At 28.3% G+C, this 26045-nt stretch overlaps 2 protein-coding genes across 2 annotated transcripts in view; both read left to right on the top strand.

The window, feature by feature from the left end:
* Positions 1-26045, top strand: part of Gfrl (Glial cell line-derived neurotrophic family receptor-like) — a 115223-nt gene that overhangs the window by 43984 nt on the left and 45194 nt on the right. The window contains exons 2-4 of the mRNA XM_035088794.1: positions 5125-5247; positions 18098-18268; positions 19587-19731. Of these exons, the coding sequence (XP_034944685.1) occupies positions 5125-5247; positions 18098-18268; positions 19587-19731 (439 nt within the window). The remainder of the gene's footprint in view (positions 1-5124; positions 5248-18097; positions 18269-19586; positions 19732-26045) is intronic.
* Positions 3361-4320, top strand: LOC118070276 (uncharacterized). Its single transcript, XM_035088795.1, has 5 exons — positions 3361-3444; positions 3681-3762; positions 3835-3926; positions 3999-4119; positions 4192-4320. The coding sequence occupies exons 1-5, from the start codon at positions 3379-3381 to the stop codon at positions 4272-4274; spliced, it is 444 nt and encodes a 147-aa protein (XP_034944686.1). The 5' UTR covers positions 3361-3378; the 3' UTR covers positions 4275-4320.

Here is a 26045-nt window from a genome sequence, read left to right as displayed (position 1 = left end):
ACTTTTCAATTAAAATAATTTAATATTTACAATGAAAAAATACTAATTATAATTAAACAAGAACATTTTAAGAAATTAAAAATTAAATTCAAAAATACCAGTTACAAGCAATGTGTATTCATTTTAGTTTATATTCTGGAGAAACGTAGGGGAAGGTGGGGTAAAGAGGAACACCAAGAGAAAACGTAAATCAACAGATTAACCAATATATTAAGACATGTTAATAATTGTTAATTTATTAATAAATTAAAAGATTAATTCACAAAAAGTGCAATAAATATTTTTAAACGTATTTTAATGAATTAGTAAATTTTTTGGAGCGTTCCATTTTACTCTCCCTTCCCCTACTTAAAAAGGACAATAATTAACAATCAGTGTTTTGGGTATCGATTTATTTCAATTGATTGACAAATCAGTTACCTTTTTACTTGTCGGACAAAACAATTTCATTAACTCAGAAATTGACGGTTATTTGTCTCTATTTATCCTAGAAGCTCAGTAATCTCTATTGAGTTCATATTGTCATCTCACCTATCGCTTATAGACATTTTATATTGTGCTGAAACGACATGAGGATTGTGGAATGGAAAAGGGATAGAGTATAGTAACCATGTGAACCCATTTTGCGTTGCATTTTAGGATAAACGTGTTTTCACCAGATCGTGAAACGTTCGATAGAAACGAAATAGATAAGCGAACAAGCCGCGAAACGAGCACCACAGTTCTCGACGTTCGATAGTAAATGGGTAGTGGAAACAGATGGCAAGAGAAGGGATAAAACCACGCAACCTCGATTGAATGCTTGCACCTGGACAAGCCTTGTCATCAGTATAGTCAGCTCATGTGAATGTTGAATCATTCGTACAAAAAAAAAAAAGGATTAAACTGTGGCAAAACTCGAGAAAAGAAAAAGAGAATAAAATAAAGCTGGAAAAAACACATTAAATACGCGGGACAACATAAAATGCTCGTGACAAAAAATCTACGAAAAAATTTATTTCAAATTCTGTAGGTTTTTTAGATTGTTGATAAATAAAAAATAGAGAAACATTAAAAAAACAGAAACTTTACTTTATTTATTAACATGATATTATAATGTAATTTTATATTTATTTATATGCGGTTAAACATTTATTGCATGCATTTTAATTATTTCAGAGTCCGAGAAGTGATTATTTAATCATTTAAACATGAAAATTTAATTACGAGAATATTGCAATTGAGATCATTATTTTTTCAAAGTTTTCACATCATGTTTGTGGTAGATTGAAATTTATTTAGCCAACAATTGAATTTTTGATGTTAAATAAAAAATCTGAGTCTATAAGTTGGAATTATTAGTAAACTAAATATAAATATTTAAGCTAAAAATGAAAACGAAAGTATTTGTAAAGTTTTTGAAATGATAATACGTAAAAGTAGGAAACAAATGTCGAAGAAATCGGTTTTCCTGTCTGACCTTATAGAACAAGTTTTTTTTTTATCGCATTATACCTAACACCAAATTCTTAGTTCAAACTTTTATCTCTGACTGAAACAATAAATATTCTGTTGCTTTGAAATCTTTTTTTTATATTATAAAGGGATGCTAAATGAGGGAAAAGTATTCCAAAGCTAATAGCACAATCAGTCAGATCTAATCAACAAGATTTATTGCATCAACTTACAAAGTTCTAATCATTTTTTAAGGACTCTAACGCTCCTTTTTTTTTAGATAAATAGTAAGTTTCAAAGTAAAATGATGAAATAAACTATTTCTATACCTTTATGTGTCAAAAAGTGCAGTAGTAAAAATAAATCACTTGGAGAACACGATTATATTACATGAAATGCATATAAAAATAAATGATCTATTGGGTCAAGTTAATCATTAAATAAAAGTAAGGTACGCACTAGAGTAGAATACAAATATACTCTAGTCTAGGGTTGGTATGTGGGTCGAAAAAAATGAGGGTGAAGTGGTCGTACGCACAATTGACCATATTAGTCTTGTTAAAATTCAGCAGACGTGTGAGACAACCTTATTTCAAAGCTTAAGCATCATTTACACAAATCGAAACTCAATTGAAGTGTTATATAAAAAGCCTATAGGATCTAATGCATCTCTATCTTTATTCAATAGATATCTGATAAGAATAATGTCAAATGTAAAAAAAAAAATGTTATTTTGCACTGAAGGAAAAATTTATTTTGAAAGAAAATTTCTTATATTTTTTGGTCAATGTTTTTAATAGTCATTGTACAATTAATGAATCATCCAATTATGTCGATTCCAACATCATCTTGTTCTACTAATTATCAGAGTAACATCAAAAATTAAAAAAATTTATAAATTTTTAAATAAGTATTTGATATTAATAGAAATAATAATAACAATGAATAATTTATTCCATTGTCAGTTTCTACATCTTCTTACAGTTCTTAATTAAAATTAATTATGTTAATGAATTAAATATTGTTATCATTTTTTTCTCAAATGGTGTATTTACATGCCTTAAAATAAGCAACTTTATGTTATGAAAATATTTTTTTTCCCTTCTTCAAATTCTATATAGCAAATAATATAAATTAAAAACTCGATCTATTGTTCAGTCGACGGATGAAAAATTTCCTGTCTGCGATAAAAAAATCGAATTGGGTTCTTACTTTTTTTATTTCATCAGAAAAAATATGAACTTATGTATCATCGAACATAACTAACCATTGAGTAAAATAAAAAATTTTTTTATCTTTCAATAAAACAGGATATTACGTATGATATATATATATTTATATTTTGAATATAATTAGAACAATAAATAATGTAGTTTAATTTTATTTCGAGTTAATTGGAACTAATCAATTTGTACAATCAAGAATCGTTCTAATATAAAATGAAAAAAATTAGAATTAAGAAGACAAGTTGACAGATTGGTGTCTCAAGAATGAGGGGTTATTGTCTGATGACGTAAAGAGTTTTTTTGGAGCAGTGGAACGATGTCAAATTAGGTTTATGAGAATTTTAGAAATTTAAAAAAGTGTAGTTTTCTAAGAAAATATTGAAGTGCAGTTTTGTGGTCGAATGTACACAAGTAAACTAAATGGAAACATAATAGTAGGATATAAAATGAATTAATTATGAGAAAAATTTTATGTAACATTATTTATTTTATTATAATTTAATTTTTATCATGATTTTATTAATACAAATATAGTTTCTATCGAGATAACTACATCCTGTGATTTCCGTTTTTTTTTTATAAAATAATAGTTTCGTCAGATAAACTTATAATCATGGATTCAATGGAACTGAGTTCTCTGTGATCATATAAATAAACTGTTCAATGCTTTGATGTCCTTATTATCACAGGTTTAGTTGAAAAAATTTCATCATTAAACATGGAGATCAAGTGGATATATTTGCTTGTGCTCATCTACATCATAGAAAAAGGGTTTGCAGCGTTTGTATGTAAAAATTTTCTTACTGAGAATAATTTGAAGTTAACGTTTATTTTCCTTTAGATTCATTACAATAAGATTTTTTCTTTGTTATAAATTTATTACGAACATATTAAAATAAATATTATTAATATATATATATTAATGATGAATTTCATCATTTAAGTATTCTCTTAAACTGCTCTAGTAAGTTCAATATATTGATTAAAACTTTTTTTAAATGTTCCATGAAATTTCTTTAGCCTAATGAACAAGAAAAAAGAGATTATTATTTTAAAATAAAAGAAAGATGTTGGGAACATTGCAAATCGACGATTTCAGAAGGTTAATAAAAAAATTCACCATCTTTTTTAGATTATATACAAATATTTATTACAATATATCATTTTTCTTTAGAAAATTTAGAAATTTATGAAGACGATTTAGGGGGGGTAGAGAATGAACAAATATGTGCTTATAAATATTGTATGGCAGAGTTCATTGGATTTGTAAGTCAATGATGAAACTACAATTTCAATAAATATTTAGAATAAGATAATTTTGTTTTTTTAATTTTATAGATAAAAAATAACAAAATAGATATTGATAAAATTCTAAGTGAAGGACAACAGGCCTTTCCTAAAATTCGATCGCATGAATTTATAGCTGGAAAGGCTCTGCTAAAATCATGTAAAACTGCTGGTAATACTTTTTAAATCAGTCATTTTAATCGATTTATTACCTTTGTTTAATAACAAACTATTCATTTCCTAGCCGAATCAGCTGATGATGGGCCCACAGTATATCGAGAATTTTCAAAATGCATCACCAGAGAAAGTTCAGTTCAATTCGAATAATGATAAACCTGCAATTATGATCAGCAAAAAATTTTCAAGAATTTAAACGATAAATATTATAATGTCATGTTATAATTTTCTTTTACTTTATTTTTTGTTATCAATGTACTAAGATGTAATAAATTTAATGAAGGGATGTACCATGTCTACAAATTTATTTTAATCCTACAGAATATTCTTTAAATAATAATATCTCAAAATGTGTGCTGAAGGACTTTAAGAGTAACATTGAGAATATAACGTGCTTGTAGATAGTTTTTTTATGAAAGATCCGCTTGCAAAGAAATCACTTGGGAGTTGAATTTCGTAGCCCCGATCCATGTTTCAAACTGGAGCATTGGTTGCACATAACAGCATGAAGCTATACTTTATAGCTCAGTACACGAATAGTGCACGTTTTGTAATTAATTGCTGCACCAAGAGCATCTTTTATCGACTTCCGTTACGCGAGCGCCTCGTAAAAATCTAGACGACAGTCTGCGTGTTTTTATTCCTGGACAATTTTCTGTTGAACTTTAAATTTTCTTCCAACTAATCGAAAGCAATTTTCTTTATCTAATAACTAGTAATTTTCCCTCACCTTATCTGCATTCAGGTGAAAACATTTAAATAGTTATACAAATTCTTTAGAATATTTAAAATTATTCTTTTATATTTGACATTTACTTTTCTTTATTTAATCTTTATTCTGTAATTGAAAAAGGTATTTTATGATTTAAAAAAACACTTCAACTTTATCTAGTGGAAAGTATTATTTTTATTGGTACTCAATCTTGTTGAGTAAAAAAATAAAAATGTTGAACAGTTGTCAAAAATATTAACTACTTGACTGGTTATTGGATTGTTCTAGGTTCAAACATCAAGATTGCACAGGCCATTCTTAACTGTCTGTTTGCTAGACAGTTATGTTTCGAGGATCCTTCTTGCAGTGCAATTTTAGAAATCATCCCTCGAGTCTGTGGTCCAGAATTAGGTGAGTTTTTTTTAATCTACTAAATTTTTTTCTTGATCTTTAAAAAATCTATATCCTCGGCTTCCAATAATTTTATTTTGAGTCAACAATTAGATGAAATGCTAAAAAAAGATCATCAGAAGGGAATGACATAATTATGGAGATTAAGTTAAAAAAAATTCTTTATTAAATTGAAAAGACATTTCGATTTTATATTTCCATTTAGAGGAGATGAAATTAAATATCATAAATTGATTTTACTTGGAAATAAAATTTTTATTGGTGTTTCATATTTAGAAAAGCTTATTAACTTTATCCTCAAATAGACGTAATTGAATTTTTAAAAAAAAACTTAGATTAAAAGATCCAAAAACATGGAATCTATTTTTAAATAATTTGAACAAACATTTAAATTTCATTTATTCAATGGGAAAATAAAAAATAGTTGACACGTAGTTTATAGAAAATTCAGGTTCTCGTGTGCACCTGTATTTCTCAATAGAGGCTTTACAATTTTTACCATTCAGAATAGATAAAAGAATCGCTGTTGGAATCTGAAGAATCTCATATATTTCTACTGGGAATCCGATGGCTTCTAGAGTCAGTTTTCTCTCTGGTGTCCTTCGTGACTGTCTCGTAGAATTCCTCATTCCCACAACGATTTTCTAGCGGTCCAGTATAAGTAGTAGTAGAACGTATAAGTGCAGCCTACTGAATGGAACGTCTCGAGGATGTAGGAACAGACTTACATATACATACTCACCGTGAATTTTACTTTTTTTTTACCGTCATAGATCGATTTTCTCATTTCCACCATCTGCTCACGTATATTTACGTAATTGGTATTTCAATTGAAATTAATTTTCACTTTTTGTCATGACACTTTTCTCTGTCTTTTATTTTACTTCACAGCATCTGCAATTTTCCATTCAAAACGAGAATTATAGTAAATCGGATTTCCCCGATACTCTTACAGAATTATCTACGAATTTCGATGTTTAGAGATTTTACATTGGAGATACGTGTATCGATTCGTACTTTACTATTCTCTTATTTTTTCATGCATTTTTTTTTCTCTCATGTTGCAGCGTTTGCATTCGCTTCACTGAGTCTAAATATCGATTCCTGAGTTTCCGGCTCGTTTCCGAACGACTCGACCTTTTCCCTCTCCCATCCCGCCCAATTCTATAACCCTCACTGGAGAACGACCTCAATTTTTGGCGAGACAGGTCAACCAGAAGCAACCATACATGGTATTTTCTCTAGTCTTTATATCTCATTCCATCCTCTCTTCATTGCATTCTTTCTTTTTTTTTTTTATTTCTCATGTACTGAATGGATACAGGCTTTCGAGGTTCGTTAAATATATTGCTGATAGCAATCGATCGTTTGTAATCCAAGTTTCGACTATTCTTCTCATCTGCCTTTTAGTCGGTAAAACTTATTACAATACACTGCAATTTTATAGCCAGGCTGAAGGATATATTCTGTTCTTGGGATTGATAATATTTTATATTGTTAAGGGAATGAAATTATAAAAATTTCAGGATATACAGTAAAATAATTGTTTCATTATTCTCCAAGTATTTTTATTAATTAATAATCAAATTAATTTCACTCTTTTTTCTGAAAATTAATACTTATATTTGATTTTTATGGTCTTTTTAAGCTATAAAGCTGTCGAATATTAGACAGAAAATGTTCCACAATTTTTATCGACTATAAAACACACTCTAGAATTTTACGTCATTTTTATAGACTGAAAAATTTTACAGCATGGCTCATGAATTAGTTTTTTACCCGAGATTTTTTTTTACCTCTTGTTGATACTTTTTTCGTCTGACTATTCAGCTATGAAACCACTGAAATATCTGCCAATTCCTAAGGATCACTCAGCCCCTTGAAAGATAAAGCAAACCAAGTAATTAAATAATATTCAGATCAACTTTTTTAATTTATTAAAAATTCAAATTAAAAAGTACTAAATTTTTAAAAAATATTTGCTGAAAAAATCCACATTAATACTAGAATATTAACGGTTGAAAATAAGTATAAGCTGAAAAACACACAGTAATATTGTATATAGGCTATATAATCAACTTCTTACGCTATAAAGATTTCGTAAAGTCATGAAAATCCCCAAAGAATCAAAGAAGAGTTTCACTGATACGCCAAGTAATAAGGCGTCTTATAGCAATCGATTGGCGTAAGTCTACTGTATTTTACAGAGAATTAGAACTCTCATATATTTCTTATTAAAAAAAAATCTTAGCATTGAACTCGAGGATCGAAGAGCTGGCGATGCGTTGCCTGAGGGTCACCAAGAATCAATGGTCTCACTTTATTGCAGTTTATGATTGCTTTTCCAACAGAGAGTAAGAAAGTATAACTTGGATTCCAAGTTCATATATTGATGTTTATTTGAAAATAAATTACATAAAGAGTAGTAGTAGATAAACTTGGTCATTTTCGAAACCTTCTTGGTAATATAACAACGATGAGGGAACGATTTATCAAGATAACTTGTTGTAGCAAAGAGTAGGAAGAAAACTACTGCAGCGGATCCATCGATGGCAATGTGCGGACAAGAAGATCCGATAGAGAAACCTTGCTCGGCCCGTTTATTTGGATTTATGAATCTCTGGGTGTTCGTTTCTACTATAAACTTCTCCAAGCTTGTGGTCGAGTAAAACGTAAAACCTCCCACTACATTTCCTCGATCCAAAGAGGATTTCCATGGTGCTTGAATTAATTCTGATTTATCGCGGGATGATCGCACATCTAATCCCATAACGTCTTGTTTCTCGCTCTCCCTTTATTCGCCACCTTCTTCTGCATGCACTCCTCTATTTTATAATTGTGTTGGATCTGTCTGATTATAAACTACAATTGCTTATCTTTTACTATACTTCCTAGTGTATTGTGATATAAATAATTCAAATTCTTATCCATTTATTATTTAAATGTGAAGGAACGTGAAACTCTATCAAAGTTTTATCGTTTTTTTTTTCAATTTATAGTGAAGAAAAAAAATTACGGAACATTATTAAAGGCGTATTGATTTGTTATGTTATCATCGAATGGGTATAGCTCAAGGTTGTACGTTTATACTTTCACTAGTTTTATGTAGTATTAAATTTATTATGGATGACAAGAGTACTTTATCAGTGAAGTATTTTTATACTCGGTTAATTTCATTTCAATATTTTTATTTTTATTTAATTCTATTTTTCTTGATATCGTACTTATCCATTTGATTGAATCAATATAAAAACATCAAACTAAAACATGCAATGAAAATAACTCGTGGGCATATAATTAATTAAAATTTTTCTATGCAATTGATTAATTGACTTTTTCACAGATAATTTTATTTTTTCGTTATATTCATAAAATTTTTATTCTGAATATTTAACTTTATATTTTTTTATTGCCAAATTAAATGAAATCAATTGAATAATTCTCTTGAAATTGATTAATATTTTTTATTGCAACACCTCTCAATTAAATTGTTAACTATTAATCATTTTTTTCCACTTATTATTTACCTACAAAGTTGCACTCAACAAGTTTTTCACTAACTGTATAGTCTTTGTAAGACAATTGATTTACCGTTGTCTCTAGCACCCGTTATGTACAGAAAAAATTAATAGTTTCTGTCTGAGAATGAATTATAAACGTATATGAACCTGATAAAGAGAAAACAATAAGCACAATGTAAATCAGAGATGAAAAAATGGCGAATGGTGGGTGTATAATGAATAAGAAATAAAAGCTAGTTGAAATGGAAGAAAGTAATTTCGAAGCATAGTTGCCCAAAGGCCCACTGTGAGAAATTTTCAATTTCCAACCCTCTAGCATTTCTGCCCTTCATTCGACTTTTTGCATGAATTCCATTAAACGTCGAATCGCCCGTAGCAAAGTACAAACTCTCTCAGCTTTCACAAAAAGAAAGAAGAGGGAAAGTAAAGAAAAACGAAGGAACGAAAAGCCGCGAGGAATTGGTTCAGGTATACTACATTTTCCAGGCAAGTCTTTGAATTGCATCAACTAAATTTATCAAAAGATCAATTTTCCAGGATAAATTTTTCCTAAATCAAAGGATAATTATGGTATTATACAGTTTTTCTGTGTATTTACTAACCAATTTGAGAATGAAGATAGTTTTACGAGGAAAAAGAAAAAAAATTGTGGTGACGTTGATCAACAGCTGGCTGAGCTTGATTAGCATTACGAATGCACAAGTGAAATGCACTTTGCATATACATGAATTAACTAACATTGAAAATTTGATTTTTTTTCAAATCGAATGTGATAAAAAAAAAATTTTTTTTTACCATTTTCCTAAATAATATATCTCTTATTTTTTACTGAAAATGTGTCACAGAAAAATGTTTCCAAATTACGCATTTCATTCCAATTTTCGAGTCAATGAACACATATTTTTACCAACGAAATACTTTTAAATGCTGTGAAATTTGCTGAGAATATTATATACCATAATTCAACTACCATCAATCATATGTTTATTTTTAATTAGTTATTCCTATTTATTCTTTCGAATTCTTTCAAACACACCAATTGTTTTATGTTAAATTAATTTTTATGATACAAATGACAAAGAATTATCCATCAATAGTAACTTGGTCACATATTTGACTTTAGTTATTAAGCATTAATTTTAATAAATTTGATAGTTAAAAACTTGTGTAATGAATTATATCCTAAATTTATATCAAGAGAAATAGTTTCTAATAGTTGACAAAATCAACGTATGGTAAATTTCAATGCAACAAAATAAAATAAGTACCATCAGTTTCCAACATAAATCACTGATTCAGACTGAGATAAATTTCAAAATCCTTTCAATTTGTGTGATTGGTAAATATTCCATTTTGTTCAATGGAAATTTCATGTTTTTATAAAAGGAATGAAATCTATTGATAAGTCAATGTAACTGTTGTTTAGGTATTGGAAAATTTCTACATTGTTGTTATTTTACAAAATATCTCAATATCTGTAAACAAGTGGATAAATAGTTTATTAATCAATAAATAGTCTTCAATAAGATATTTTAAATTTATAATTAATTAACTATTGATTTTTGTTGTTATTATTTTAAACTGATTATAAGTTTTTCAAAGTTTCTGATTACATCACTATTGGTCACTTATTGACCAGTAACGAGTCCTTTACAAACTTTTTAAACATTAATTATTTTCGCATTATTTAAATTATATAATACATTAAGAAATGAATAGTGGAGTTTACACACAAAAAATACTTCAAAACTTCTCTAGAACTTTTCTAAAGGTTTAAAATATTCCAATCATAATTTAGATTTCTACAAATAATATCTTATTATAAACCAATAGTCGACGAATGATATGTTGGAAAAAATTTATGAAGCACTAATCATTTATTAATAATCTGTCTGTTCATTTTAGACGAATAATTTATTGAAATAATATTTTAAATAATTACCATGAGTCTCTAAATTTATCCCAGATGTCCCAGCTGTTATATTTTAAAATCCAATCATCAAGACACACTATGTCATCGTCAATATTCAATCTGTCTGAAGAGCCATCACTATTTTCCTTTCGAGTAGTAAAATTTTGATATGTACGTACGTTGTTATTTTGTATACAAAAAATAGATTTGTCTCTAATCTGAAAGCAAACTTGGAATCTTTATAAGATAGAAAGCATATCTTTTTCATGGACCATGAGAATGTTATTGACAGAAAATAGTTCTGTGATAGTTTTTCCAGTGAATATAGACACGAGCTTGCGGAGATGATAAAGAAAGAGATTGGAAAGTTCTAAGAGCAGTTTTCAATTTAGTGGATAAGCCAAATTGACTTCATCGAGTGGCTTTATTCGTAAAACCAATGATCGTTCTACTTGATTATCTAGAAATCCAAGAAGTATACTAGCAATCAAAGCTCATTAAAGTAAATAAATGTAGTCGATACCTAACACTTTCAGCTACAATTTTGTTTATTCTGAATGTCTTGAGAGATACAAAGTCTAGAGAATAGAGAAGTGGACGGAGAAAATAAAGACTGATGCATCCCTGGTATCTCACTTTCTTCTTCATTAACAAGCTGGAGAATCATAAAGAGGGTGCAGTAATAACACCGATAAGGGCGATGCATGTCTCTATTGTTTAAAGTTGTATTGTATATTGTTATGTTGCTTCAAAGCCTCTCACTTGACAATAGTTTATAACGATGAAGTGAACTCTACTGTTACTACTAGTATATTATATATTCATACCACGTTGATGAAAACTTTTCATTTAATTTTTTATCATATTTTCCTTTTCTTGATTTTTTTTCAAAATTATTTCCCGTTTAACTACTAAACTGAAAACAAATGAATAATTTGCCTCAGGGTGTATAGATATAATGTATATTCTACAATAGAGAGGCGGAAAAATGGAAAATCATTTCCCTTTACTTTTAATTTCCCCAGTTTTATTTACTGCTTGCAACCATTTGTCACTTTTATCGTCCAATCGATAAAATAAATACTAAAGTCAATAAATAATCGAGTTTCATTTTTCTGTTCAACTTCTCCTTTTCTCTCGTTTTATTCATCAATATTATTATAGCTACTAATAATTTATATATTTTATTTATTTCATGTTATTTCGGTATTACATTATCATTTTTTCGACGTTTTTCTCACATGTGACGTAAACGACCTTCTAAAATTCCTTTAGCTCGAAATTTCTGAGTGAAGCAAAGCCATTTAAAGTAGTAACTATAAATGATCATACAAAAGAAGGAATAAAAAGCATAACGCGTGCAACGGGTGTGCATAATCCTCAGCATCTGTGTCTTAACGATTTTCATCTTTCTATTTTTATCAGGAATCTTTAAAAGACGAAAAGGTTTTTGCTTTGTGGGTGTCAGGCCAAAAGAAAGCACAGCCACACATCACACAAAGAAGGAAAAATAGAACGAAAGTTGAAGACAAGCTTCTCCTGTCATTTTGTCCGAATGACTCTCTTATCGGTTGGCAATTTTAGACGATGTGCGATGCTTCTATGGCTTCGTTCCATTAGAGAGATCGCCTTGAATCTCCTGTCTGATGCTCGCCAGAAGCTCTTTCACGTGAGTGGATGTCCTGAAAAATGTTTCACGTGTTACGTCCACTGTCTTCTTGTCACGATGAAACCATAACACTCGAAAAAGGGCAAAAATTCAACACTATGTTTTATTCAACGGTTGACGTTTACTATACAATGCTACCAAAATGTTTCTCACTGAGTTAAAAAATTTTTTTTTCTCTAAATTTGTAGTTTATTCAGTCATGTATTTTTTCCTGTTCGATAATTCCTATCAAAAGAAATAAAAATATTATCATTCTTAAGATGATAATATTTTGAAATATGCTTCGAAAAATGTTGTTACATTTTACTTGAAATTCTTTATAATGATTTATATATTTATAAAAACAGCTGCAGGTTATTTTTTATTATAAAATAAAAGAAACAAAAAAAGTACAAACTGCTAGAAGGCAGATTAAAACTTTAGCATAGTTCAATTTATTATCATTTTATTAAAAAAATTTTATTAAGCTCTAAAATATTTGCATATTGATAAAATCAATATTTTTCATCTTTTACTTTTTGAAAGGAAATAAATTTTCATTTCAGTCAAAGTGAGTGTTGTTTTTTGGAGTCAAATAGTCTATAATTTCTTGGTGTAATGATGTGTACTGTGTCTATATTATCTATAACGTGTAATTAATTAATCTAATTAGTTAAATTTACTTGACTTTGCCAGTATCTCAAACAAATTTCTACAAACCAACAACTCAGGCCAGTTTATTGAGTTTGATATCCGATCTTTGCTTAAATGCCCGTACTTCATCCTTGGAAATCATCTCTATCACTTGCAGAAATGGTAAATGCTGCTGTCTCTGCAGCTTCTATGCAGATACCGGTGAATGGAGACAGAGAAGTTAAGACTAAGAGCAGAGTTTGCATTTTGCGGCTATCGTGGGAATAATATACTGTGAATAAGAGACTCTAGCGGTGACGAGGTTCTAGTCTCTTGCAAGTAGTTCACATTCAAAACATCAATTAAAGAAGTCTTATATTCAAATATTGATTTATCCATGCTCAACAACTGTAATCAATCAATTTAACTCAATAAAAAACATTCCATTTATTTCAAAAAAATTTCTTCCATCTGAACAATGGATTTATTGAGATGAAGAAAAATACAATGTTCATTTCAGTGCGCATGGTAAAAATAAAGTAGTTATATTTCGGATCCTTGGGGACAGGAAGTGAGTATTATGAGCGGCCAATTTCATACGAAAGAAAAGTAAACGTTTCCAATTTCCGTGATACTGTTTGGACAAGCTTTTTTGAAACATCGAGAAAAAGAAGCTGATGAGGATTAGTCGATCTCTCTACTATAATTGTATATACGGAGAGGAAGACAACTGTCCACGAAAATACCTGGAGATGAAAGTTGCACAGTGTGATACTGACGGCGGTTTGCCTCTCTTTCTCTTATGACAAACAAGGATTGTTGAGAACAAACCCAACAAGAGACGTGTAGAGACGGGAGCTATCCGGCGATTGTTGAAGACCACCACTTCCCCTTGCTCGCTTACTTACCAGTGTGGCTATCCTGTCCACAACTATTATTTTTTTTTAACATGGTTTCTGTTACATTGCTTGTTCTGAAAGCTGAGAGATTTTTTTTTTTTGTTATCTTTATCCGTTGCTCATTCTCTCATTCTTCTAACGAGTTTCGTCAGCTAAGCGATAACGTCTCTGCTGTGCTAGTATCTATTTATTTTCCCTTCGTTCTTTCTGCTCTTCTTAGCGCTTGATACCGTCATTGTGGCTTGTATAAAGACAAAAGACTTATGTTAATGAATGTAGGTAAGGCTTTTGATGGAATTATTATCGTCTTGCTTTTTTATTTTTTTCTTATTTTAAATTAACACTGAAAAAGTTTTTTTTTAATTAAGTCTTACTTGGAATTTTTATTTCAAGATATAAGAATTTAAATATTCCTTCGAATTTAATTCATAAATTGAATTTTATCTTCTTTCTTTGAAGCTGTAAATTATTAATAGAATTTTTATTGACCACAAGTTGGAGTTTTTAGTTTGAAGATACATACTTTTTTGAAAAAAAACTTCATTTTTAAGTTTGAGTAATACACCGATTTCCGATGCGTCTTTCGTAAACACGACAAACTTCTTTAAGAAGTTAAGTTACATAAAAAGTCAAGATTTACATTGAGAATTTTTTATGACTCGGTGGATTTTACTTCGATTTACTATTTGAAAGTAAGAATGAAGGTTGAGTGAGATGACGAATAAAAAAGGGAAGGGGAGGAAAAAAAGGAGTACAGATTGTTCAAGAGACTTCTTTCCGTTTTCGAGGAGGGTTACAACGAACTTGCAATCGTAACATTCAACCTTCTACTCTATAGTAGTTACTCCCTTTAGAATATCTAATCTATAGAGTTTGAACGAAAAGGAATAAAATATAAATTGAAACAACTTCCTCTTTTTTATCATTGTCGACAATGCTTTTCCATTTTACTTCCTTTTTACCCAAAGAGCTGACAATTGAAAAGAATCTTCAAGCTTCTAAATTTACCTAAGAACTACATATTTTGGATTTGTTTAAGGTAATTTTAACTCATTACTCTGCCAAGTTGGAGCACTAAATTTTAATAAAATTAACTTAAAATTGAAATTAATCAAAAACTTATCATCTACATCTGCTGCATAAAATTGCAACTATTTCGTAGGGAAAATGATTTTATATTAAAAACATTTTTTTTGTGATATCTTCATATAAATTATTTCTTTGCTGTGCTCTACTTTTCCTACTCGTTTAAAGACTTTATTAAGTATATTTTTGTATTAAATAAAAAGTAATAATAATAATATGATGATTATTGTCTGATAAATATCTCTGAGAGAATAAGTATATATATTTTATACACGAAATCTCTTATTATGTATGTAATCTCACGAAGTAATATCGACTTTTACGACAGTCATGTCTAGGGATAAGCAACGAGGCCAGATGTCGTTGAGGGGTTGCACTCGGCTGGATGGAAAAATGATAAAGTCCACTGTACTACGTCCTATACGTCCTTATTTCTCATACTGGTAGTGTAATATAAAAGAGAGTATATTTTAATTTCACATGCTCGTAGTAGCAGCCACGTCAGATCCAATTTCCAATGGATCGTGCTCTTGTTCGTAGCGTGAAATCAAACTGGGTTCTGATTTTTCTTCCAATCTCTATCATCTACTATCACACGTCTTTCCACTGTTATCTCTGTCTGTCTTGTGCTTGTCTCATTTGACACCTTTTTTACATTCACTTTTTTTCATTTAAAAATATTTTTATTTGATATAATACAATTTAGCGATCAAACATACCCAATCTTAATAATATTCAACGAAGTATCATTTATATTTACCATTTTTTTATTCCTCATGCAGCTTAATAATAAAAAGATACTAATAAATAATACAGTGGTTTTCGAAATTATTTTATTCACAAGAGATAGAAGTAAAAAATCGAATAAAATCTTGAATAGCAAGATCTCCAATATCCTTGCTTGTTTTGTTCTTTTCTTTTTTTTAAAGTAGAGATAATCTTATTTTGCATACACTCTTCTTTTATAGAATTGCTCTTATAATAAAATAGATCGTAATAGAACTTCTATCATTATTCTATACCATTAAATAAATACTTTATAATTAAATCCTATAATATGATAAAACTTTGTTCAAATAAAACTGTTGTACGTTATGACTCTCTATTAAATAAAAAAAAGAAAAGTGGAAAATATTTTAATTTTAATTGAATTACTTTTTCAATTAATTTTAAAATTTTTATTTTTTAAATTTTAATATTTAAATACATGTCATAATGACGTAAATATTTTTTATTTAATTATAGAGGAGTTTGATAATGTTCATTATAATTTTTTTTGAATTATAATTATTATGATTATCGATACTGACAGGTCTTTAATTTAAATTGAACTTAGTATTGCCACTTAAGCTGAAGAGGGCGCCACTAAAGGACGCACACGCTGCTGGCGGCGTTCCCGCTGAATGACGTCATTAAATGGCGTCTACCCAAGCGCGACTGACGCCGTTGTGTATCGTGCTAGTATTTTTTTGATAAATAATGATATAATAAGCTAAATTTCCTCAAAATAACCATATAAATACTTTACTTGAATTATGTTCGTTCTTTTAAGAGTCAATTGAACAATAGTTATGTCTTTTTATCAGTAATTTACATGCAATGCTCAGAACACATTATGCCGCCAAACATCACCAAGAGTCTCCGTGATTGTTTATGTAGGACAAGTAAATAAATGCAATTTTCTATTTGAAGAAAGATGAAAAATTATTCTACTTCGACACAGAATAATAGAGATCAATAATTCAGATGAAATTCATTGTTTAATAAGTATACGCTAAATTTGGGAAATGAATTTTGGAAAGATAGAACAGATCATGGAAAGTGTGTCGAGGTCACGCTACAACAAAGATCTACGTGTTAGTATATTTTGATTTATGATAATTAAAATTACTTTTATTTAATTTTCGAAATTAATTTATCCCAAGTTTTATATTTATTAATTAATGCACGTGTTTCAATATAGTTTTTGAAGTCTTAGGGAATCTAAAAAATGTATTTTCTCATATTTTTATAATTTATAAAAATATTTTATCTTTTGATGAGATATTACTCATAAATGGATGACAAAATATGATGGTTATGTAAGTTTATTATTTTTCAAGAAACTCGTATGTCAACGACCTACAGCTTGGTCAACGATCGATGGACTCGAACTCATCTTAGGAGGTCAATTGTGTAGTATTGTTTACATAGACATTATATAAAATGAGAAGAAAATATGAAAACAATAAATATTGCGCAAGAGGAAAATTACAATAAATACTTAATTTTTCCTAAATTGTTAATGACTTCTTGTCTACTATAAGAGATTTTAACTCTATACAAACTTGTCAAGTCTAGATTCATCTTATAAATTTAGGATAAGTAAAAATGCTCCTTAACTTCTTTCGAAGTATTTTTAAAGAGCTTGTTTGTTGTAAGAGGCTTGCTATAGCAGTACTAAGATTTATTTAGAGAACTTATCAAGTTTCTTCAATGTAGATATAAATTGATACAATTGTATCTTGAAAGAGAATTCTCGTTATTTTTCTTTAAAAAACTCTGAATTTTGTAAGTTCCTAAAAATATAGGTGATTCGAATTCATATTTCAAAAATATAAATGAAACTTTTGTTTCAAAAAGATTTACTATTACTTTTGTAAGTAAAGGTGAAAAATTAGTGATTAGTTATTTGATTAGAGCAAATTAAATATTTAAATTTAAATCGAATAACAGGATAAATTAATTTACGTACACATATAGATTGTTTGATACTCAAATCTGCTTTGCTATGCAATGCAGTTTAATAAAAATTAAATGAATCGAATTCGTATTAGGAAGTGTTAAAATTCGAACAGGAATAGCAAGTGGAATTCAATGTTTAATGTAAGATAAAGTCAACGTCTTGCTTCGAAGTTCCGACACCAAAGTTACGACTATTGGATGAAAGACAAAGCCAAATAGCTAAGAAGGATCAAAGATCAGCCAGTTTACAAGAGCAATACATACCACCTGGTTTATCAAACTTGCAATGCTTCCGTGTATATCTTTCTTAATCTCATTCCTTATTTTCATGCATAAAATAGGGAGAATTAAATAATAATTATAACACGATCATCAAAGATTATACCACATTGAAAGTATTCTAACATTTAAATTTTTTCTTTTTCAGTGGCCTGCTCGACAGTCACAGTGACTAAATGTCAAGTAGCTTTAAAGACATTACAAGCATTTTCGTTCTTCCGGCCTACATGTTTATGCAAGGAGCCTCATGTAGATCCTGAATGCAACAGCTTCCAAAATTTTCTCTTTGATCATCCATGCATCTATGTCATGAAAAAAGGTGAAAGAATTATCATTGTAAAACAGTATTTCTATGTTGTTGGTATTAAAATTTTTCTAGCATAGATTTTTATTCTTTTTATCGTTGTATTTAAATAACCTCAAAGCATTCTGAACACAACGATATTTTGCATAGATTTAATAAAAATTATTTTAATAATAAGAAAATGTTATACAATTCTATATATCATTTTTTTAATCTTTTAATTATTTTTAATTTATTTAATTTCTTTATTTCAAGTAAACATCATTAGTAAAATAAATCTTGATAGAACTAAATATAAATTATTTTCTGGAGAAAATGATTATTGAATGATTAAATGAAATCGTAATGGATGATCTCTTATTCATTGTTGCATGTATATGAGTTTCAGTACCGGTATTTAAATATTTCTATTGATGTGAATTAAATAGAAATCTGTTAGAAATCTCACGCTTTGTTAACAACTAGAAATAAAAGCTTTTAATCTGCTTTTCGAAATACGAATATACTCCGTGTGTGAATAGCAAATTGTACCTAAATGCTTTGAATATTGTCTGTATACTATCTATTTATTTCATGAGCGTTTAATCTATTGATATCGTAAAATTAAACTGAATACATTATTCACTAATCTGTATCAATAATATATTATAAACTGTATCACCGCTATTTGTATGAAATTGTATGAAATTTCCATCATTTGTTCTTGATATTAATATTTTTTTTTGCTCTTTTACTTATTGTTTTAAATTACAAAAGTTTTTCATTCATTTATTTGTGATTGAAAAAATTGTTTTTCTTTTTACAATAATCCAAAAACGAATGTTTGAAAGATTAAAAACCTTTTCGCTACTTCTACTTTTTATTTGAATATAAATCGAAAACTGTACTTTTACAAAACCTGTTTTCTCTATGACAAGCAAACTGATAAAAATATAACAGGACTAAGATAAATTTTTTTTTCAGTTTTATAAATTTTTTGTACTCTAGTTAATATTATTTTGTACATATTTTTTTTTTATCAGAATTCTTGTAAATATCCGGCAAATAGTCGATTTGTTTTTAAACTTTTTTTTTCTTGTTTGGTATTTTAACAATAGGTTTGAATGTAGTTTAAACTTGTACAATTTTTCTATTTTACACTGGAAGAAAAAATATTCTCATTGTTTCACTAAATTTGAGCCATTTTTTTAGGTAATTCTTTTCTTTTCATTGAAATTTCTTGACACTATTATTTAAATTCTTAACTGAACTCTTAGCAAATAAAAAAATGGCTCATTATAACTTTAGTACTATGCACTTATTGTTTATTTATAATGGTCTGCCTCAATTACAGATAAGAATCCTTATCCAGAGGACGCGTTGATGACTTGTAACCATGCCTTAAGTGTTTGTCAACGAGTGATACCATGCTTTAAACTTTACGAGGACTTCAAAAATAATTGTAAAATACGAGATGGCAAATGTAAAATGGAGAGTCGGTGAGTAATACATAATAACTTGATATAATAAATAACACATGCTGATATGAAAAATCTTAACAAAACAAAAAATTGAAAATTGGTGCTTGTCTAAAAGATCCGTCACTCTTTCATCGGTAGATCATGTATAGATAAATGTATTATAGTCCTTTCAAATCCGGATCTTCAGCTTTACAAGTTTAATAAAAATTCAATTTGCCTCTGTTTTATGTATATGACAGTAAACTTTTTTCATTTTCCCTCGAGTTTTTACATATATGTAAAATTTTCATGAGCAACTTTAATTAAAATATTCAAAAGGAATATATTTTTTTTTCATGGTATTTAAACTATTCAATTAATTCTTTAGAGAAAAATGATAAAAAATGAGTGTTGGTTTTGAGATAAAATCGCATTAAATGAAGAGAAAAGCGGAGAAAATAGCAAAACCGCGAGCTTGCAAGTAAATGTACTTTAAATATGTACGGTATGTTTCGTTTGCTTTGGATATACGATATAATATGAAACTAAATTTAAGTACTTCCGCAAGTTTCACTGAAGTCTTAAGGCGAGTAGATTGAACCTTCTCTTAGGTTCTGTATTAGATACATGTATATTACATAAATAATGTAAGATTGTGAAAAAATCTTTACTTTTCTGTTTTAATTTTTTAAATTTATTTTAGCATCCACCGTACTTTAATTCTTGAATTTTACTACAGTATTCTCGCTGACGTATTAAATGAAAATTAAAAGTGACAAGTATTGTGTACTTACTTAGGATTTTATTTTTATTTCGTTAGCTTTTAACCACTGGAAATATAGATTGTGTTATTTTCAGTAATGAAAACGAACAAAAATAAATCACTCAGTACAATTGATTAGATAACATCAATTTTTACTCTTTTACATAAAACAGAATAATAGACTTATTCCGTTGTTTTGTTGGGTTGCACAAATTTTTAGTATAGCATATGAGGTATACATCGTTATTGTTAATTGTTTTGAAATATATTTATAATAAATTATAGCCTCAAATATTGTATTAATTAAAGCAAAAGATAATGAGAAGTTTTTCCCTTCCAATTACTGTTGATGCATTTGGAGATATTAGCAAAATCTACTGGTGGAAATTCAAAGAATCAACCAATTTGAATGCTTATTACAGATAATGAGGAACGCGTTCTATTTATTTATACATAACATTATGGATAAAAGAATCTCTCCAATACATGAAACTTTCTTATTAATTTTATCATAATAAAAGTATTAATTTTTTTTTTGAACGTTACAAATTCATATGAAAGTAAACCGGTTTAGGTCAAGTTTTGTTAGTAAATATTCAATAACCAGATTATTCTATTAATTGATGTATCTGGTGGTTCGCATTTCCGAATATTATTTACGTTAAATTTACTCCATGTATTGTCCACTAAATTCTCACCAATACATTGTCATCGCTCCATTTTCGTTATCCTTTCCAATCCCTTCGTGTTTTCATACTGGGATTCTCACACTAACGCCGTTTTCACACTGTATATTCATATAGCATTCGAGTCTGTCGGGCTAATTTCTGGTGTGAATTCGGCTTAGCTATTACGGTCCGGTTGTTGAGGGAAAATTCATGACGAAACAATCGGACGAACGAGAAAACTGCATCAACCTCCTGTGAATTCACACTAATTGTATTCTCGTTCTCTCCCTATCTTTAACTGTAGCAGTTTATTCTCTTCAACTTGTCACGTAAATTTAGCAATCCGGGAAATTGGAAAAAATACCAGCTTTTAAAGTTATTTTTACTATTTTTTTCCTATCAAAAATTATAAGTATTATAAAAATGTTTAAAAATACATTAATATGAAGAATTCTGAATAACAAGCTTACGATATTGCTATGAAAAATTTCGATATTCATAGCGTGTATTCGAAAGCTGGAAAAAAGTTGACATGACTTTTCCGTGCATCTTTTCCTCTAGCGATTTCAATAAATATCTATGTATGTAACAAGCTATTATATATTTATCTGATAACATAGTTTTCAATCAGTTATTTTTTGCTGTCATTAAATTATTATTTTTACCCTCGGTGAATAATGAATCATATCTTCATTATCCTTTATATAATTCCAACCATGAACTCTTGACAATCGATTAACAATAAACGTAGTTTGTTATTTAACTATACTCGTAAATTCGATAGGTCAGTTAAGTTCAAGGTTGATTATTTCATGAATTTCAAATAGATTTTTAGTACATACTTCATTTAATTTACTTGAAATATATACATACTTGTTTCAATTTTTACTACAAAAATTATATTTCCCACATGTTCAGCTTTCCAAACTTTTAATTAAAATATATTTTAACGTACGTATAGCACTTGAGTTCGTTTCATAAATCTTATAATTTCATAAATATTTGTATAACATTACAGACTCAGTATTTTATTCATGACGTTCATAATATTCGTAGCAATATTTTACAAGAGTTTGTTATTTAAAAAATAATTAGACATCCATAAATTAAAATTCGTATAACACTCTTATTTTACTATTAATGAAGATAATATTAGCAGATAAAATTAGCAAAGAGTCGATTAAAATTTCATTTATATAATACAAATGAATAATTTAAATCATCTTTTAAAAGCTATCATGATAAAATGATTTAAAGAGTCATATTAAAGTCATCGAATTGAATTGAATTTCGTTTGAGATACAATTAGAAACGTAATTGATTTTTTTAATCTTATAATAGCTAGAGTTTGAAAGATATTGACAACAGAATTTGAATTAGTTGTTGATAGGGAATCCACTAACATGGTAAACTGAAAACCAGAGATTTGTACAGTCATAAACTGTTAGTAGTGTAAGAGGGAATTCGGTTTTGTTAGGCTCTGAATCGACGAACTAACCCAAGAGATTGTTTCAGAGAGAATTAGTGGTGTAGTGATTCCATCGGAGTTGATATCCAACGCAGTGGCTTTTCGCTATGGAATCGACAAACACCGATTGGTAGTGGTTACAACCCACCCTGAAACCAATGATTCTGACTTCGACCGTTCCTCCCAGCTATTGTTTCCTCTCAGTGACAATGACTTCCAGACCTGCTAAACTGAGATACGCTTAAGCTAATCCTAAAACTATATTCTCTTCATTAAGACTGCATTTTTCTTGTTCTGGAAACGCATTGATTACGTTGATTATTCCATCAATGAAGTTGAGATACATAAATTAATATTGTAGAACCAGAGATATAAATATTATTAGAATAACAAGAATATTTTGCTCCTTATTCTGTTAGCTTTTTATCCTCGGAAGTGAAATACATTATTTAGTTACAAATTTCTTAAATGTCTTTAAAAAGTTTTCATTAGTAATGAAAATTGACAGTTTACATTTTTAGTAGACTCTGACATAAATTTCAACATTTTAATGTAAATAAATAAGTATTTTAATAATTAATAATATAATTCAATTTCGAAAATATCTTTAGCATCTGATACCATCGAAGTTTATTCCATATCAAATACTGAATTTATATAAAGTCCTCGATCTTCTCTTATGATCTGGTGGGTTTACTGTAACTTCTAATTCATGTCTACTCGTGAAAACTGGATCACAACGAGCACCCTCTTCAACTTACCCACTTGAAATCCATTACAATAATGACCCTTGACCGGGCAAACATTCTGCAAAAATCGAACATAAAGTTCTATTTTTATTACTGATATTTTTGATGGTGTTCGTTATTCATGTAATCATAATTTGACGTTTGAATGATTTAATCGAGTTGTTTCATTGAATGTATTCGAGAAAAATTTATCTTTATTGTTCGATTTCAATTTCACTTGGATCATCTATATTTTTATTTCACCTTTGAGTAATAGATCTAATATGTCTATTGTCTATTGTCTATTTTTATTTTTATGTTTCACTTTTAGTGATAAATATTTTAATGACTTATTTTAATCCTAGACAGTATGGTTTTTAATTGGGTCAATTTATTTTTCACATGAATAGAGAACTTGTAATTTTTCATATATATCTATATTTTGAAGTCTTCAATTGGGTTGAAATAATTTATGAATTTTTTTTATCTGAACTGACTTATTGTATGGCTACAAATATGATTGAAAAATATTTACGGATTAATAAAATATTACATAAGATTATTGACAGTTCATGTCAACTTAAAATAATTTGTTCTGTCTGCATAATAAACATCTCTTTGTAAGATATTTAAATAATATTGATTTTCGAATCTAATATCAAATCTGAATATTTATTCAATTGCTTTAATCACAAATCCATTTCTCCTAGGAAAAAATCTGATCTTCGACAAAGGTAAACAGCAATACCCAGGAATCCTCCATTAGTATTTCTTTGACTAATGAATCAACCAATAACTATCACAGCAGAATTATCGAACGGCTAAGAGCTCTTTGATATATTTACTAGAGAAGCGAGATATTTGCGGCTTTTGAGGTCCAAGTAAAACCCTCAATATTCTGTAATTGATTGGACACATTGCTTTATCACAGAATCTCTCAGCTGTAAATATCGACATGGGAATAGAAACGATGTTCGGTTGTTATCAGTATAATTTGTAACGAAAATTGATAGACTTCAAATTACATAGAAATTGGTATTTATCTTTTATTTAATGTTAACTTAGTATTACACACAAATTTATAAAGCAAATAAATCAAATAAAAATGAAGAAAATATGGATTTATTGAAGGAAATATTTTGAAATAGAAGAGAGTAATTAAATTCATTAAGAGAAATTACATTTACTTTAAGAAACCATAGAAATAAATTAAAAAAATAATATATCACCTCATAAAGTATCAATATTAACAATAAAGAATTTTTATGGCAAAGTATTAAAGAAATACGAGGTTCTGTAGCCATTTAAGATAGAAATAACACTTTATAAGTACCACTTCGGTTATATAGAATCTATATAATACAAAGTTATTTAGTTTGCTTCAACTTGATGTCTTCTATATAATTAATTTTCAATCTATTTTAAATGCAATTAATTAATCAATATTCAATGTTCGTTTTATATTAATTAGAAATTTTAAATTCATTCAAACAATTACATTATTGAATTTTTAAAATCCCCTTTTACAGAAAAAATAACAAAAAAATTTATCACTTCAACTTTAATTTAAATTTCATCTGTCATGATTATTTCCTTGTCATATAAAAGATTGTTACAACCTGATGTCATAAATTTTCCTTCATGATGTCAATTTCCTCACGTTATCTTCATTTATGTCATCTTACAGTCATTTTTCTTAAATTTTCAGATTTAACATTTACTAAAAATACATCACAGATGATAGATGTTTTTACAAAGTGGACAGTCAGAATTTTTTATAGTTATCGCTATTCTATTGCTATCTTGAATAACTGCTATTGTTATGGTCTTTAGTAAACACTAGTAACAAACTTTTGACTATGATTCTATAATCGTTTTCATGCTTTCGTGTATTTTCTTAACTTCAGAATGACTTTGTTGGGTTACATTACATACAAGTTCATTCAATTACCTTCCACAAAACTGCAATAACATATATAATCATTTAATCCTTTTGTTTTAGACATCAAAACACTTCTCGATCTCTTACACTCGTTAACATACTCGAACAAGCATGTTTTGAGTTCTCTAAATACTGATAGAGATTGTATGGATCAAGTAATAAAGCTTATTAGTTACGATTCTCATCTCAGAGTTGGATAAAAGTTTCTTCAGAGTTACAATTCATCATTTATTTGACAGTACAAATGACTTTATTTAAAAATATTAATGAACATTGAATAATGAAGATTGAATGATTGTGAAGTAATAAATAATGATACTTTTTTAATAATTCATAAAAAAGTGGCTATTGTGAGCTTCAGACAAATGATAAGTGAAAGCTTAAATTTGAATGATTCTAATTGTTTTGTTTTAAACATATGATGATAGAAAAATTAAAAATTTTCTTGACTATTAAACATAAAATTGAATAATCATATTTAAAAATGTTTTAGAAAAGTTCTTTATTAGTTCAGAATACAATTTAAATAGTTTATATCCTTTTTAAATTTTTATTTTTATTAAATATAACTTAATCTGAAATCTTTCGTTTAATAATATCAATTTTTCTGTAAAATCCGTTAGGTTATTGCTATTTTTTTCTTTAATATCTCGACTTTTTTCTGGTATAAGATTTATTTTTCTTTTTCTTCTTCCCTCCATCTGTCTTTATTTTCCACGAGGTTGACATCGGACATAATCTTTCAGCCGTGAGACTTATCTAGTAATGGGCGTGATAGCTTCAG

This window comes from Chelonus insularis, unplaced genomic scaffold (assembly GCF_013357705.1).
Source record: "Chelonus insularis isolate UGA/USDA-ARS -01 unplaced genomic scaffold, ASM1335770v1 contig_568_pilon, whole genome shotgun sequence".
NCBI lineage: Eukaryota > Metazoa > Arthropoda > Insecta > Hymenoptera > Braconidae > Chelonus > Chelonus insularis.
The sequence above is the reverse complement of the archived record's forward strand: the minus strand, read 5'-3'. Positions and strand labels throughout refer to the sequence as shown.

What these genes read in the sequence shown, in the direction of transcription:
- LOC118070276 (XM_035088795.1), top strand. Translation starts at nt 3,379, where the DNA reads ATGGAGATCAAGTGGATATATTTGCTTGTGCTCATCTACATCATAGAA. An exon ending in AAAAAGGGTTTGCAGCGTTT is followed by an intron (nt 3,445 to 3,680) that starts GTATGTAAAAAT and finishes AAATTTCTTTAG; the next exon opens with CCTAATGAACAAGAAAAAAG. An exon ending in CAAATCGACGATTTCAGAAG is followed by an intron (nt 3,763 to 3,834) that starts GTTAATAAAAAA and finishes ATTTTTCTTTAG; the next exon opens with AAAATTTAGAAATTTATGAA.